Source organism: Puma concolor, chromosome B3, assembly GCF_028749965.1.
Source record: "Puma concolor isolate L17-30 chromosome B3, mPumCon1.1.hap2, whole genome shotgun sequence".
Taxonomy (NCBI): domain Eukaryota; kingdom Metazoa; phylum Chordata; class Mammalia; order Carnivora; family Felidae; genus Puma; species Puma concolor.
In genome coordinates this window covers 110,338,008-110,352,312 of record NC_141672.1, presented here as the reverse complement: position 1 = coordinate 110,352,312, position 14,305 = coordinate 110,338,008, and the positions used below count along the sequence as shown (strand labels likewise).

Genomic DNA, 14,305 nt, shown 5'->3' with positions numbered 1-14,305 from the left:
GGGGACTTTTGTCTGTGGTTATTTTGAAAACCACTGCTTTTAAAACTGACATTATGAAGCTTAAAAATAGGCCCTCCTACTAAGGATCCTGGACTAAAATACCCTTTCCTCTCCTCATTTCCTTATTCCCTTTTCACTCAAACACCTAAGAGAGTGGTGATATAGAGGGTTGCCTGTTCAAGAACTTCAGACTACTTGAAAAAAAATGCAGATTATTAGTTTAAAAAAATTTATTTAGGATACTGGATAAAGTTACCAAAATTTGGTGTTGGATAAACCTAGAAAATTTTCCAACCAAGTATCCCAAATGAAAACATGTAATATATACACCATAAGAAAATCTAAGTCTGAAAACCACCTCCTCCACTCCAGCTGTGTGAACTCCCAGCAAGCTCCTTCTCCTCTCTGGGTCTGGTTTCATCTCCCAAATGCAGGGAGGAGGCTAGAGGATATGCAAGGTCCCATCCACCCCAACAGGCTCTGCTTCTATAAAGCTAGGCAGCTGCTTCCTATTCTCATGGCTCCTTGGAAAGAGCAGAAATGTTCCTTGCCCAGAAGGTCCTTGGGAGGCGTCATTATAGTTAATGGTATTCCCCTGGGACATAAGAACTGCTTTTGAGAGCGATGAAAGATGGATATAAAATACAGAGGTGTTTGGAGGAAAAAATAAGTTATGTTTTGAAGATGACACTAGTAAATCCAGAAATGCATTTGTATTCAATCCAAAAGTTACTAGATATAGGGGGCACCTAGGTGGATCAGTCACTTAAGCAGCCGAATTCAGCTCAGGTCATGATTTCACAGTCTGTGAGTTCAAGTCCCGTGTTGGCTCACTCCAGCTCAGAGCCTGGAGCCTGTCTCAGATTCTGTGTCTCCCGCTCTCTCTGCCCCTCCTCTGCTTGCTTGCGTACACTCTCTCAAAAAATGAATGAACAGTAAAAAAAAATTTTTTAAGTTACTAGATATAATTGAATTTAACAAAGCCGCAGGACATAAACAATTCATACAACCCAAACCATGGTCAAGATGGCAAATACAAATTTAAAAATGTTCAACCATAATGGCAACAAAATGTTAACTCTTTGAAATATTAACTCAGGACACAACGGAATTATTCAGAAGGAACTAACACCACAATAGAAGAAAGAGGAGACATTAATAAATGGAGAGGTACACCATGAAAGTTTCTCAAGTTTTCATTAAGGATGCCTGGCTAGCTCAGTCAGTAGAGCATGTGCCTCTTGATCTCAAGGTTGTGAGTTCAAGCCACACACTGGGCATAGAGATTACTTAAAAGTCTTTAAAAAAATCTTAAGTTTCCATTAACCCTACCAAATAAAAAAAAAAAAAAAAGACTATCAAAACTACGTTAAGAGTTACAAGGAAATTTTAGAAATACACCGAAATACCATAAAGACCAAATAAAAGTAAACCGGAAAATACGACAGATAGGTAGATAAATTTAACAAACTCTAGTAAGATACTGGAACTCAACAATTAGGCCCATTCCTCCCATCAAACACATTAATAAATCCCAGATGGGACGGAATTAGCCATATAAAAGAGAAAAAAGGCTGTAAGAAAAAGAAGCCACATGTTCCTGCGAGGTTGTGACGAGATATGTCCAAATACTAAAAGAAAGTAGGTTATCCCATACAAAAGACATGTTTCCAAAGACAAAAAAAAACAAAAATGTTTTCTTAATGCAACATAAAAGGAAAACATCGCAGTGGGACAATGTAGTAGCCACATAACTGATAAAACTTTAAAATACAAAAAGCACACTGACCCCAACAAACCACAAGACAAGTAACTGTGCAGAGGTTAATGGAAGACACGAATGAACAAATAAAATACAAAGCAACATAATAACTATTTAGATGAATCTATCAAGAAATCACCAGAGAAGAAAAGTTTGCATGTAGCCTTTCAAAATGTCTAGCTGGTGCCACCAAGGCGGCGGCCCCCCCTACCTCTCCAGCTTCATCTCCCACGACCTGCGCCTATGCACCCAGCACGCTCAACTCCTTGCCGGCTCCTCCAGGCATCCCAGGCTCTCCCACTTATGTGGAGCGGCTCTTCCTGCCATGCCCTGCCCCCCCCCTCCATTCCCATGGAAATCCTAGCCATCCTTCAAGACCCAGCTCAAATGTCATCTCTTCCGTGAAGGCTCTCCTAATCTCCCCCACTGGATGTGCCATCTTCCTCTTCTCAGTGAGCTCTGACAGTACTTTCTTTGTACATCAGGGCACTTTTCTTACTCTGCAGCCATTTGTGTCCTTCCTCTTGGGCCCCTGCTACCTCTCCCTCTCCTCCTTGGAGATTTTCGAATCCCTGGAGGCAAAGGCAATCTTACTCAACTACCTACAGCTTCAAGGACAGTGAGTTACATTAAGCATTCAATAAATATAGCTTAAATAGAATTGATGAAATACAGAAAATAATCCCATTTCAAAAATACGGCCCCACTAGCATGTAAAATAAAGCAGACTGACCTTCAAAGGAGCCCTTTAGTGCCTATTAAACTATCAAAAAAATCACTAAATTTAACAAAACAACAGCAACAAAAAAACCTTCCTGAGGTTTAAGAAAACAGTTGAAATATAATTGGTTGCATCTTTTTTTGGAACATATTCTCTAAACACGTAACAGCGGTAACATGGTTCGTCACCTCTGATTTGGTGTGTAAATTAATCTAAAAGCAGAATAAATTGGTTCAAAACACAAGACCATCAGTACCTAATAAAAATCTGGAAGCCACCTAAGTAATCAATAAAAGTATCATTTATAAAGCCAGACCCAATCAAATTCTACCCTTCGGCCAAAAAATGACAAGCAGGAGAATTATGTCTATGTGTAAAACCGAGGGGGGTGGAGAGGACACATCCACTGATCACAACCACGTAAATAATCGAATAACCAAAAAGTTACACTAGAGAACTTAATGTCTGTAGTTCCCTTCTTCAAAAGGTGTTTTTACATTCAAAAAATTTTTTAAAGTTCTGCTAAAACAGGCAAATATTCAAAAAAAAAGGAGGGTTGGTGGGGGGAAGAGGCCACACCACCCTTGTCCACTTTTTCTTAACCCCTGTGTAACCTCTTCTTAACCTGACTCCCCTGCTGACATCAAAGCAGGATGCCCCTGGGAGCTACAATGAGAAATTCGAGGCAGGATCAACATTTTCCACAGTCTGCCCTGCACCAGGATCCAGAGAACGAACACCTACTATTTCAAAACAAAACACCATTCATCCTCAGAGGAGTTAACTTAGCAAACAGGTACAAGAGCCTCCAAACGAACGGCTCTCCTGGGATTTCAGGTAACAGAACCAGGACACGGGACATGAAGTGAAGACACAAGAGGTGGTAAGACAATAACATGATGTTCCAAAACTAGCAGCTTCTGGAAGGAAACAACATAGACAAAATTGGGACCTTAAGCTTTCTTTTCAGGCTCAACCTTACTTTCTGCCCAGCCTGTGGGTTCCCTGGGTTTGTTTTCTCAACGTGTCAGAAACATTCACCACGGCTTAACCTGTGCTTCCTGGGGAGGCAGTGGAAATACTACCAACTCATACATACAAAGGAAAGCTAGCAAGAAGGTTTTTTGTTGTTGTTGATTTCTTTGTTTAAACATTATTTTGGTTTTGTCCAATCTACCAATGATTTGCTGTATCACCAGTGTTACAGACCCAGGGGTCTAAAAAGGTATGGTCCCTAATCAAGTTGAGGGAAAAGAGACATAGAAAAAACAGTTAGTGAATAAGAAAACATTATGGTTTTAAAATGATATTGCATTTAACGCGATGTTTATTACACAATATAGACCAGAAGTACAAAAGAGGAAAGAGAAAACGTGAATTAACATTAAAAAGGGCATTAAGACTCAGGATGAATTTTGTTCTTTGGGTACTTTTAAATTATTTATTAGGAATTTTTCCAAACATACAGAAAGATAGAAAGAATAAAAGGGAAACTCATAAACTAACAAACTAACCAACTAACCAACTGAGAACATTTTGCCTCATTTGCCTCCTCTACTATGTGTGCATGTGTATTTTTTTTCCTGAACCCTTTTTTTTTTTTAATGTTTATTTATTTATTTATTTATTTTTGAGAGAGACAGAGAGCACAAGTGAGGGAGGGGCAGAAAAAGAGAGAGAGAGAAAGAGATACAGAGTCCAAAGCAGGCTCCAGGCTCTGAGCTGTCAACCCAGAGCCCTACGCAAGGCTCAAACCCATGAATCGTGAGATCATGACCTGAGCTGACATCAGACGCTTAACCGACTGATCCACTCAGGCACCCCTTTCCTGAATCATTTCAAGTAAGTTTCATGCATCACCTATGAATAACAACTTTCTCCTACATAATCATAATACATCTAAAAAATTAATAATTCTCTATTCAAATTTCCCAGATTGTCCCAAGAATACATTTTATAGCTATTTCACTTTTGAATCAGTATCCACCCAAGGTTCATGCATTACATTTGGTTAGCATGTCCCCTTAAGTCCGTTATTCTAAAACCACACCACTCCCCTCCTCCCTGACTTTTGCCTGTGACACTGACTTTCTAAAGAAACTGGGTCAGTTGTCATAGAGAATGTTCCACATCCTGGATTTGTCTGATTGTTTCCTCCTGGTGTCATTAAACTTGTTCCTCTGTCCCTGCATTTACTGTAAACAGGAAGTTGGATCTCAGGCTTGATTAGATACAGGTTTGGCTCAGATTTAAAAAAAAATTTTTTAATGTTTATATTTGAGAGACAGAGACAGAGCACAAATGGGGGAGGGGCAGCGAGAGAGGGAGACACAGAATCCGGAGCAGGCTCTAGGCTCTGAGCCATCAGCACAGGGCCCGATGCAGGACTCGAACCCACAAACTGCGAGATCATGACCTGAGCCAAAGTTGGACGTTCAACCGACTGGGCCACCCAGGTGCCCTGTGGTTTGGCTTAGATTTTAAGACAGGCAGCATATAAAATGTCCAAATCAACATGATTTATCAACATTTGTAATCTGGTATTAAGAGCAAAAGAGAACAGCTTTTTGAGGAGGAAGAAATCAAAGTGGCATCATTAACAACACTTCCCCTTTAAACAGCATGCGAAGTGCTTTCACATACGTTATTTCAAATGATGCTCACCTGCTCTCCTTCCCTCACAGGTTTGTTATATTATCATCCTCACTTTACTCATAAGGAAAACGGAAGCTCAGGGAAGTTAAATGACACGGCCGAGATCAACAATTAAGAAGTGACATAACTAAGTCTCGAAGCCAAGTCCTAAAGTAGCATGGAGTTACTCAGAAAACACTACATGGGAGATGAGATTTATGCCAGGTCTTGAAAGATGGGCAGGATTCATTCATTCCAGACAGTCTGCTATATGCCAGGGAAACAGCGGTACACAAGAAAGTCACGGTCCCTGCCCTCACAGAAGCTAAAGCGTGGTGACACATAGAAAAAAAATAAAATAAAATCATGTAGGAAAGCGGAGGAAGGCATTCCAGACAAAGGAAACCATGCGAGGAAGAACAGACAGAGGTAGGAAGCAGTATGCTGGAGCAAAGGGAGGCCAGTAAAGGGGTCAGTGTGGATCACAACAGGTAAAACTGGGAAAGAGAAAAATCAAACTAAATGGGTTAAGGCAAGGCCAACAGCTACTCTACTAAAGTATCCTCTGCCTTTCTCGCAAAGATGCAGAAGTGAAAATAGAATATTCTTTTTTTTTAATAGATTTTTTTTAATGTTTTCTTATTTTTGAGAGAGAGACAGAGTACAAGCAGGAGAGGGATAGAGAGAGAGGGAGACATGAATCTGAAGCAGCAGGCTGCAAGCTCCAAGCTGTAGACACAGAAACCAACGCGGAGCTCGAACCCACAGACCATGAGATCACAACCTGAGCCGAAGTCAGACGTCTAACTGACTGAGCCACCCAGGTGCCCCGAAAGGAGAATATTCTAAATGTTCATGACCAAACAAGGGCCCCACATATCTCCTGGCCATGGGTGAAGTCATCTTTATGAATCTTTTTGCCCTTTCTGTATCTGCTGCAACAGCAGAGGGCATTCTTCCCAAGAACACAGGCTTTGGCTGGCCTTCCTCTTCACCTGAAGTTCTCAAACGACAGCACCAGTTATCAGTTATTGTGGCCTAAGAGCGGTAGACACATCCAAGTTCACAACTACAAAATGAGTCCCAGAAAAGGCCCTAAGAGACCCCCGAAAAGCACATCAGCCTGTCTTCGCCCCACCCTGAAGGGCCTTCACATTCTAACGGACGTGTGTCCCTTCCAAACCTGGCAGAAGTGCTGATGCCATGAGTTATGCCCTGAATGCAACAATAAGTAATAATTAAGTACGTCTGAGTGTTTTAGAGTTACGGTGAAACAGTTCAAAGGCCAAAATCTGTGGATGCCACCAAGGCCAAGCAATGCAGCCTCCTGTTTGCTCAGCACCTCACGGCCTTCAAAGCACTATTACATGTGCGACCTTGTGTAACCTTCACGACACTCCCTCAAGGGAGGTAGGCATGCTCTGTGTCATCACCAGGTCGCTACTGAACACCGGACGACATTCTCCTCACTGAGCAAGGAACACAGCCAAGCCCCCGCCTTCGTGAAGCTCACGTATTAGCGAGGCAGGGGAGCGCAAAAACACTTGACACACAGTGTGATGTTAGTCGTAAGTGCTCTGAAGAAAAACCGGGCAACATAAAGGGGTAGAGAAGGACAGGGAGTGCTGTATTATAGACAGAGTGATCACGGATGACCTCTGTGAAGAAGCATTTGTACAGAGATCTGAAGGAAATGAGAAGAAGCGTCCAGTGCACGTTTTGGGGAGAAGAGCATCCCAGGTTAGATGGAATGGCAAATGCAAAAGCTCTGACCTGAGACTATGCCCAACCCGCTGTGGGACAGCACAGAGAACAGTGGGCTGGAGCGCACGAGTAGAGGGGGCAGTGGAAGAAAGCCAAGGACCTGACTGGGTGGGGCCTTTGTAGGCCATTAAGGTAAAGATTCTGTAAGCCATTATCATCTCCACTGGACAGGTAAGGAAACTAAAAGTCAGGAAGTACAGGAGCACCGGGGTGACTTGGTCAGTTAAGAGTCCATCTCTTGATTTCGGCTCAGGTCATGATCCCACAGTTCGGTTCGTGAGTTTGAGTCCCTCATCTTGCTCTGTGCTAAGCCTGCTTGGGATTCTCTCCTCTCTCTCTGCCCCTCCCCTACACGTGCTCACACGCGCTCTCTCTCTCAAAATAAATAAATAGACTTAAAAAAAAAAAAAGTCACTGGGAATGCAAGCTGGTGCAGCCACTCTGGAAAACACTATGGAGGTTCCTCAAAAAACTAAAATTGAACTACCCTACGAGCCAAGAACTGCACTACTAGGCATTTATCCACGGGATACAGGTGTGCTGTTTCAAAGGGACACATGCACCCCCATGTTTATAGAAGCACTATCCACAATAGCCAAAGTATGGAAAGAGCCCAAATGTCCATCAATGGATGAATGGATAAAGAAGATGTGGTATATATACACAATGGAGTATTACTCGGCAATCAAAAAGAATGAAATCTTGCCATTTGCAACTACGTGGATGGAATTGGAGGGTATTATGTAAATGAAGTTAGTCAGAGAGGGACAAAAATCATATGACTTCACTCATATGAGGACTTTGAGAGACAAAACAGATGAACATAAGGGAAGGGAAACAATAATATAAAAACAGGGAGGGGGACAAAACAGAAGAGACTCATAAATATGGAGAACAAACCGAGGGTTACGGGAAGGGTTGTGGGAGGGGGGATGGGATAAATGAGGGGCACTAAGGAATCTACTCCTGAAATCACTGTTGCACTATATTCTAACTAATTTGGATGTAAATTTAAAAAAATTAAAAAATAAAAAATAAAAAAAAGTCAGGAAGTACAAAGGACTCGTGTGAAATCAAGGTTTGCATGAAAATGTGGTTTGGGGGAAATGCCCTGTGCTGCGATTTCTTCTCGGGGCTCAGTGTTCTCGTCATGAATGAAAAGTGTTCTTTAAGAAACAAAGAAAGAGATTAAGGATGTGCCTCATCATGGAAGGAGACCCAACGTACCCCAAGCAATGCCATATCTGAGTACATTCCACAGGAAACTCTCACAAGAGTCCAAACGGAGACATGCACAAGGATGGTCGTGACCTCACTGTTTGATGCAGCCGGAGGTTGGAAACAAAGTTGTCTAAATCTAGAGGAATCAACAGAGGAGGCCAGCGTGGCCATGTGACTTGCTTTGGCCAAGGAAATGGAAGAAGTGACATGTGTCACTTCTGGACAAAAACTTTAGGAGACAACGTGGTTTACAAAATGCCCTTCTCATGTGAGCGCATTTCAGAGACGGTGCCTCCATAAGCCTGGATCCCTAATGGAAGCCAGTGAACAGAGACTCCCACTGACCTGCAAGTGTGTTAAACTGTAAGATTTTTTGGTTGTGTGTTAGCTCAGCGTAACCTAATCTATCCCAACTGAGGCACATTTACAGCACAATAGTAATTTTTATAAAATCTGAATATACTTAGAGTATACAACATGATGATTTGATACACATAGACAAATGATGATTACAGTGAAGCTAATTAACAAATATATTCCTTATACAGTTACCATTTTTTGTGTGCAGGACAGCACTTGAAATCTACTATCCTAGCAAATTTTCGGTATTCAATACAGTATTATTAACTTTAGTCACCATGTTGTACACTGCATCTTTAGACTTATTCATACTACATTAACTGCAACTTTTCTTTTTCCCCCTTTTTTTTTTTTTTTTGAGAGAGAGAGAGAAAGAGTGTGAGTACACAAGCCAAGGAAAGACAGAGACAATCTCTAACATGAGACCCCAAGACCCTGGGCTCATGACCCCAGCCCAAATCAAGAGTCAAGTCGGATGCTCAACTGACAGCCACCCAGGTGCCCCTTAACTGCAACGTCGTACCCTCTGACCAACACCCCCACCTCCCCATCCCTGATCTCTCTGCTCTGCTTCTATTTTTTTTAGATCCCACACGTAAGTGAGATCATGCAGTAATTTTTTTTTCTGTGTCTGGCTTATTTCATTTAAAAAAATTTTTTTTTACATTTATTTATTTTTTGAGAGACACAGAGAGACAGAGCATAAGTTGGGGAGAGGCAAAGAGAGAGGGAGACACAGAATCCGAAGCAGGCTCCAGGCTCCGAGCTGACAGTACAGAGCCAGACGCGGGGCTCGAACTCACAAACCGTGAGATCATGACCTGAGCCGAAGTGGGACGCCCAGCTGACTGAGCCACCCAGGTGCCCCGGCTTACTTCATTTAATATAACATCTTCCAGGTACATCCACGTTGTCACAAATTGTAGGATCTCCTTTTTTTAAGGCTGAATAACAACACAGTCACATTCAGCACTCTACGCACAGAAACACACAAAACAACGCCATCTACCTCCCAAAGGTACACATACCCAACAAAACATGGAACTATAAGACCATGCATTAAATACCGGAGAGTGGGTGAGTGGGTGCCTGTGAAAGAAAAGGAAATGGAGAGGGGGAAATGACCGCAAAGGGGAAGACAAAAGAAAAAACGGAAAAGTATAAAAAGGTTTGCTAAATACATTGTACAAATATTAGAAATTTAAGTCACCCACTGATTTACTCAAACATTTTGGCACTTCATACGTGCCAGCTACCGTATTCCATGTGCTACTTACAGAGCAATGAATCAGAAAAATGCTGCCCTAACCTTACAGTTTATGGTGTACAGAAGAGAGAGATCTTTCAAACATCCTAGTAAAAAAAAGTTAGAGACAGTGAACAAATGTCATTTACAGAAAAAAAAAAATCAGGTGATGGGCACTAGCGGGCTCAGTCAGTGGAGTATGCAACTCTTATTCTCGAGGTCCGGTGTGAGTTCGAGGCCCACACTGGGCATGGAGGCTACTTGAAAAAAAAAAAGGAGAGGGGCGCCTGGGTGGCGCAGTCGGTTAAGCGTCCGACTTCAGCCAGGTCACGATCTCGCGGTCCGGGAGTTCGAGCCCCGCGTCGGGCTCTGGGCTGATGGCTCAGAGCCTGGAGCCTGTTTCCGATTCTGTGTCTCCCTCTCTCTCTGCCCCTCCCCCGTTCGTGCTCTGTCTCTCTCTGTCCCAAAAATAAATAGACGTTGAAAAAAATAAATAAATAAAAAAATTTAAAAAAAAAGAAGGAAAAGGAGGAGGAGAAGGAGAAGAAGAAAGAAAAGAGAAAAAAGACAGACACTCTTTTAAGTGCCCTGTCTTAAAAAAAAAAAAAAATCTGGCGAATATGGGAAAGTGACCTCCTTTAGAGATTAGGTGGTCTGTGAACACCTCTGAGGAAATGACACTGAGGCAGAGATGATGATTGCTTCCTTCCTAGCATGGGCAGAGGAAGAGATGATTCATTCTAGGCAAAGGGAGCAGCATGTGCAAGGGCCTGGAGGGAACACAGACCATCCCAAGGAGGAAGTGAAAGAAGACTAGCGGAATGGAAGAAAGGAGCGGCAGGAAATGTGGTCGAAGAGATGGGGGTGGGGGGCCCCAGTGGGCAAATCACTTGGTCTCACAGCCCGAAAGGAGTCTGGATTTCATTCTAACTGCAATGGAACCAGGAAACCATTTTAAACGGGAATAATATGATCTTATTTCCAATTTATTTCATGCTAACACTTAGCTCCCTTGCAATATGCTCAGACATTTCTGCAAAACTCGCAAAAGAGGTATTTGTGCCCTCTTTTTCTTCAAGGACCCCCACAACTTGCATAAACTTCAGGTCCCATGTAACCCAGCTCTGTCTGAATGCTTTAAGTGCTAAGTTAGAGGTAAAGCCCAAAGTGCCAAGCAACCACAGAGGAGAAGCAACCTTGCCAGTTACCAAGAGATCCTTAATGTCACTGGACAGGACCACGATCCGAACTGTGCCCCGGTCTAATCACAGAAATCACGAGAACAGCAGCTTTGCTTGAGAAATACTCTTAAAGGTGAAAGCTGAAGGTGCGTACAGCTTTCCTCCCATTCGTGCCAGGAAGTGTAGGGCAACAGTCCCTGTTTGTCTCAGGCAGCCTACACAGAGATGCCTCCTATTGTAACACAGCAATGAGTCATGGAGGTACATGCAGATGGTACAAAAACCTAAGCGATCGCTGGGAGAGTCCTTTATCCAGAAGCAAAGGCACCTTAACATACATACCCACCACCACAAATGGAAATTACCTTCTAGTTTCCTTCAGCTTTCTCAACATTACCCAGTAAGGAAGACACCAGCAGCAGCTAACATTTATGGAAGGTTTACTATGTATTATTAGCTCCCTGGATCTTCACAAAGACCATAGGTGGGTTCTATCAATTAGCTCCATTTTCTGCAGGTGAGAAAACTAAAACTAAGCCTTCGGGAGACCGAGAGACCAGCCCCAGGTCACAAAACCACAGAATAACAGGGCCAAGGCTTCAACCTTAGCCTGACTCCAGAGTCCAACCTCTTAACCGCTGCTGAGAATCTCCCAGTCCCACCAAATTTTTCTGCCGCCAACTCCAGAGTAGTTTATTCTTTTCCTCCTTGTATTTTCTTTTAATGAGATTCCTCCGCTTGGCAAAAATACAGTTGTGGTGTCACAATTAACAACAGAATGACAACAGGTACTTCCACTCAGTACCCACCTCCAAATCAAATAGGAGCAGGATGGTCAGGCCACAACATTCAACCAGCCACTGTGGTCAAAACTTGCCCTGCCCTGTGCTGGGGCACTTTCAGTTTGTTTGAAGGGGATAAAATCCTGTGCAGTAAGTCTGAATAAATGCCTACAAAGAATGTGACCTCTACAAGTCAATATTATGCAAAATAGACACTTCAGGGTTTTTTTTTTTGTTTTTTTTTTTTTTTGAGAAAGCACCAGCGGGGGAGGGGCATACGTGGAGGCGGGAGGGGCGGGGGCAGGGAGAGAGAGAGGGAAACAGAATATCTTAAGCAGGCTCCATGCTCAGTGCGGAGCCCAGGGCTGGGCTCCATCCCATGACCCTGGGATCATGACCTGAGCTAAAATCAAGAGTAGGATGCTTAACCGACTAAGCCACCCAGGAGCCCCAACATTACAGTACTGCACTGAAGGGGGTCTGCTGGGAGCATGTCTGAGGAACCTGGCTCAGTTCACATGACAGGTCCACCACTGGCCTGGTGATCATGAAAGAGATGGACAGAGCCACGAACCCAGAAGGTCCCCAGGCTATTAAAATCTAAAGAGAGAAAGGAAGGTTATAGAAATCACCAAAGGGCAGAAGGTTCAGGCCTACTCCACCATTTCATCAGCTAGCTTCCATGCATCTCCAGTGTGCAAATAAAAGATTAAGAACCAAATATTTTCCGGTTAATTCTCCAGCTAGTCCGATCTCTCTCCCTCAGTCTTGTCCCTCACTCAGGACGCAACACGAGTTGTGGCAATTCAGAAACACCCAATGGCACAACCTCATCATTGTTTAATGAGATAAAGCGCTGGCTTGCGAGCATACTGGAAGCTGCAGGATGGAGCACCTTGTGTATGGTTTTCCTGGCTTTGAGTGTTCCTGTCTCAGGTCAGGAGTTTAGGGTTCATGGTAAAGTACGGAAAGCTAGAAGAGACACTAGTGCCGAGCATTTCTGAATGAATGAATGAATGAATGAATGAATGAAGCAGTTGAAGAAGAAGAAAGCAGCACCCTTGGAGACAAAATAGTTTCCAGGAAGAAGGCCAAGGACCCGCAGCCCCTGAAGTCGGCCAGGGGAAAGCCACGGGGATATTGGTGTACCCACGCCCCTGCTAGCCAGCGAGCAGCCGCAACGAGGCACTCCAGGCCCACAGGTGTCACGTACAAAGGTGAGGCCACTGCTCACCAGTCCCAACTCCACACTTCATACCCTAAGCCGGCCTCAAAGACAGAAGCGAGCTTAATTCTTTCCAGGACATCTGCTCCCTTCTCCCCTGTACAGACTAGGATCTGGGGAAAACAGCCGGGGAGGGGTGGAAGAGCAGGCAGTTTTCATCTGGGGGGGGGGGGGGGGGGGAGCAGAGAAAGTGAATGGCCAGGGACCAAGGATGACTGCAAGGATCGACAGAGGAGGAAAATCGGGACACCTTGGGTCCACCGACTGGTCTGAGTCAGGAGCACAATCTCTGCTTAGTCACCGATACCTCGGCAGCCAGGAGTTCCGCGCCCCTGCCAGCCCGAGACGTACGTGACGAACCCGAGCTGAGCCCCGCGCGCCGCGCACACCCGACTCGGCTCCTATACCCCAGCAGGGGCCTCCGGAGCCAGGCCCGGCGCTCGCCGCCCACCCCAGACTTACTCCGCCGAGCTGGTCCCGTTAACCGCGGAGCCGTCGGGGGCCGGGTTCAGCTGGATGGGCGTCGGCTTCTTCTTGGGCATTCTGGACCCGGGAAGGCGCTTCTAACTCCGAGGGGAGGGCGGCCCCTCTCTTGCTTCCTCCCTCTGAGCTGCCCCACGCCCGCCGCGCAGGGCCAAGTCGGGGCCACGCGCCCGGGGGCAGCCTTCGGGGGGCGCGCCCCGCGTGGTCCCTTCAGCGCCGAGGGGCCGCTGGCGGTCTCGGGGGACCCCCGCCCCACTCGCCCGGGGCTCGGCTTGGCGCGCAAGGAATCGAAGGGCTTCCCAGGCGGCGCAGCTCGGCAGCGCGGGATTCCCTCCCTCTTTTCCTCAGTCAACCGGTCCCTAGGGTTCGATAGACACCGCCACAGCCCTGCTCCAGCTTCAGTCTGGAAAGTACGGCCGCCGCCGGCCCCCTCCCCGCAGCTCCGCGCAGCCGTCCCAGGGAGGGAATGGAGGGCGGAGGAGGGGCGGGGAAGGGGGAAGCCTCGCCCCTCCACCCAGACTGCTGCGTTTCCCACACACCCACTCGGCTCCGCCCCTATTGCCGCGCCGACAGCCAATGGAAGCACGCCTCGGCGGCAGATGACGCGGAAATACGTCACGGGGGCGCGGCGCGCTGCCCTGGGGGCGGAGTCCGGCTCTGACTCCACAGCGCCCTCTGCTGCCCCGCGGCACTTAGGTAGAACCACCGGGAAAGGGGGTCGTGGGTCCCGGCTCCTGCAGCTAACAGCCAGGTGGGCTTCACCAGGCCCTGTTCGAGGCGGTCTCCTCGACTGGAGCGCCCCCCTGGGGCCGGGTCACATTGAAAGAGGTGAAATAATAACGTGAATACGGAAAAAGATATCTTCTCATTTCTACAGGAGAGAAAGCGTGGGGGAATAGAAAACTTGCCAGGAGACTCCTTGCGTC

General features: G+C 45.6%; 1 protein-coding gene across 2 annotated transcripts in view; it reads right to left on the bottom strand.

Moving 5' to 3' along the window:
* MAP2K1 (mitogen-activated protein kinase kinase 1) overlaps positions 1-13,902 on the bottom strand; it is a 79,389-nt gene extending 65,487 nt beyond the window's left edge. The window contains exon 1 of one of the 2 annotated variants that reach the window (XM_025919190.2): positions 13,359-13,902. In XM_025919190.2, the coding sequence (XP_025774975.2) occupies positions 13,359-13,438 (80 nt within the window). In that variant the 5' untranslated portion in view covers positions 13,439-13,902. Of the gene's footprint in view, positions 1-1,973; positions 2,019-13,358 lie in introns of those variants that run through there. The other variant, XM_086710998.1, reaches the window with a different exon arrangement.
* Positions 13,903-14,305: the final 403 nt, after the last annotated feature.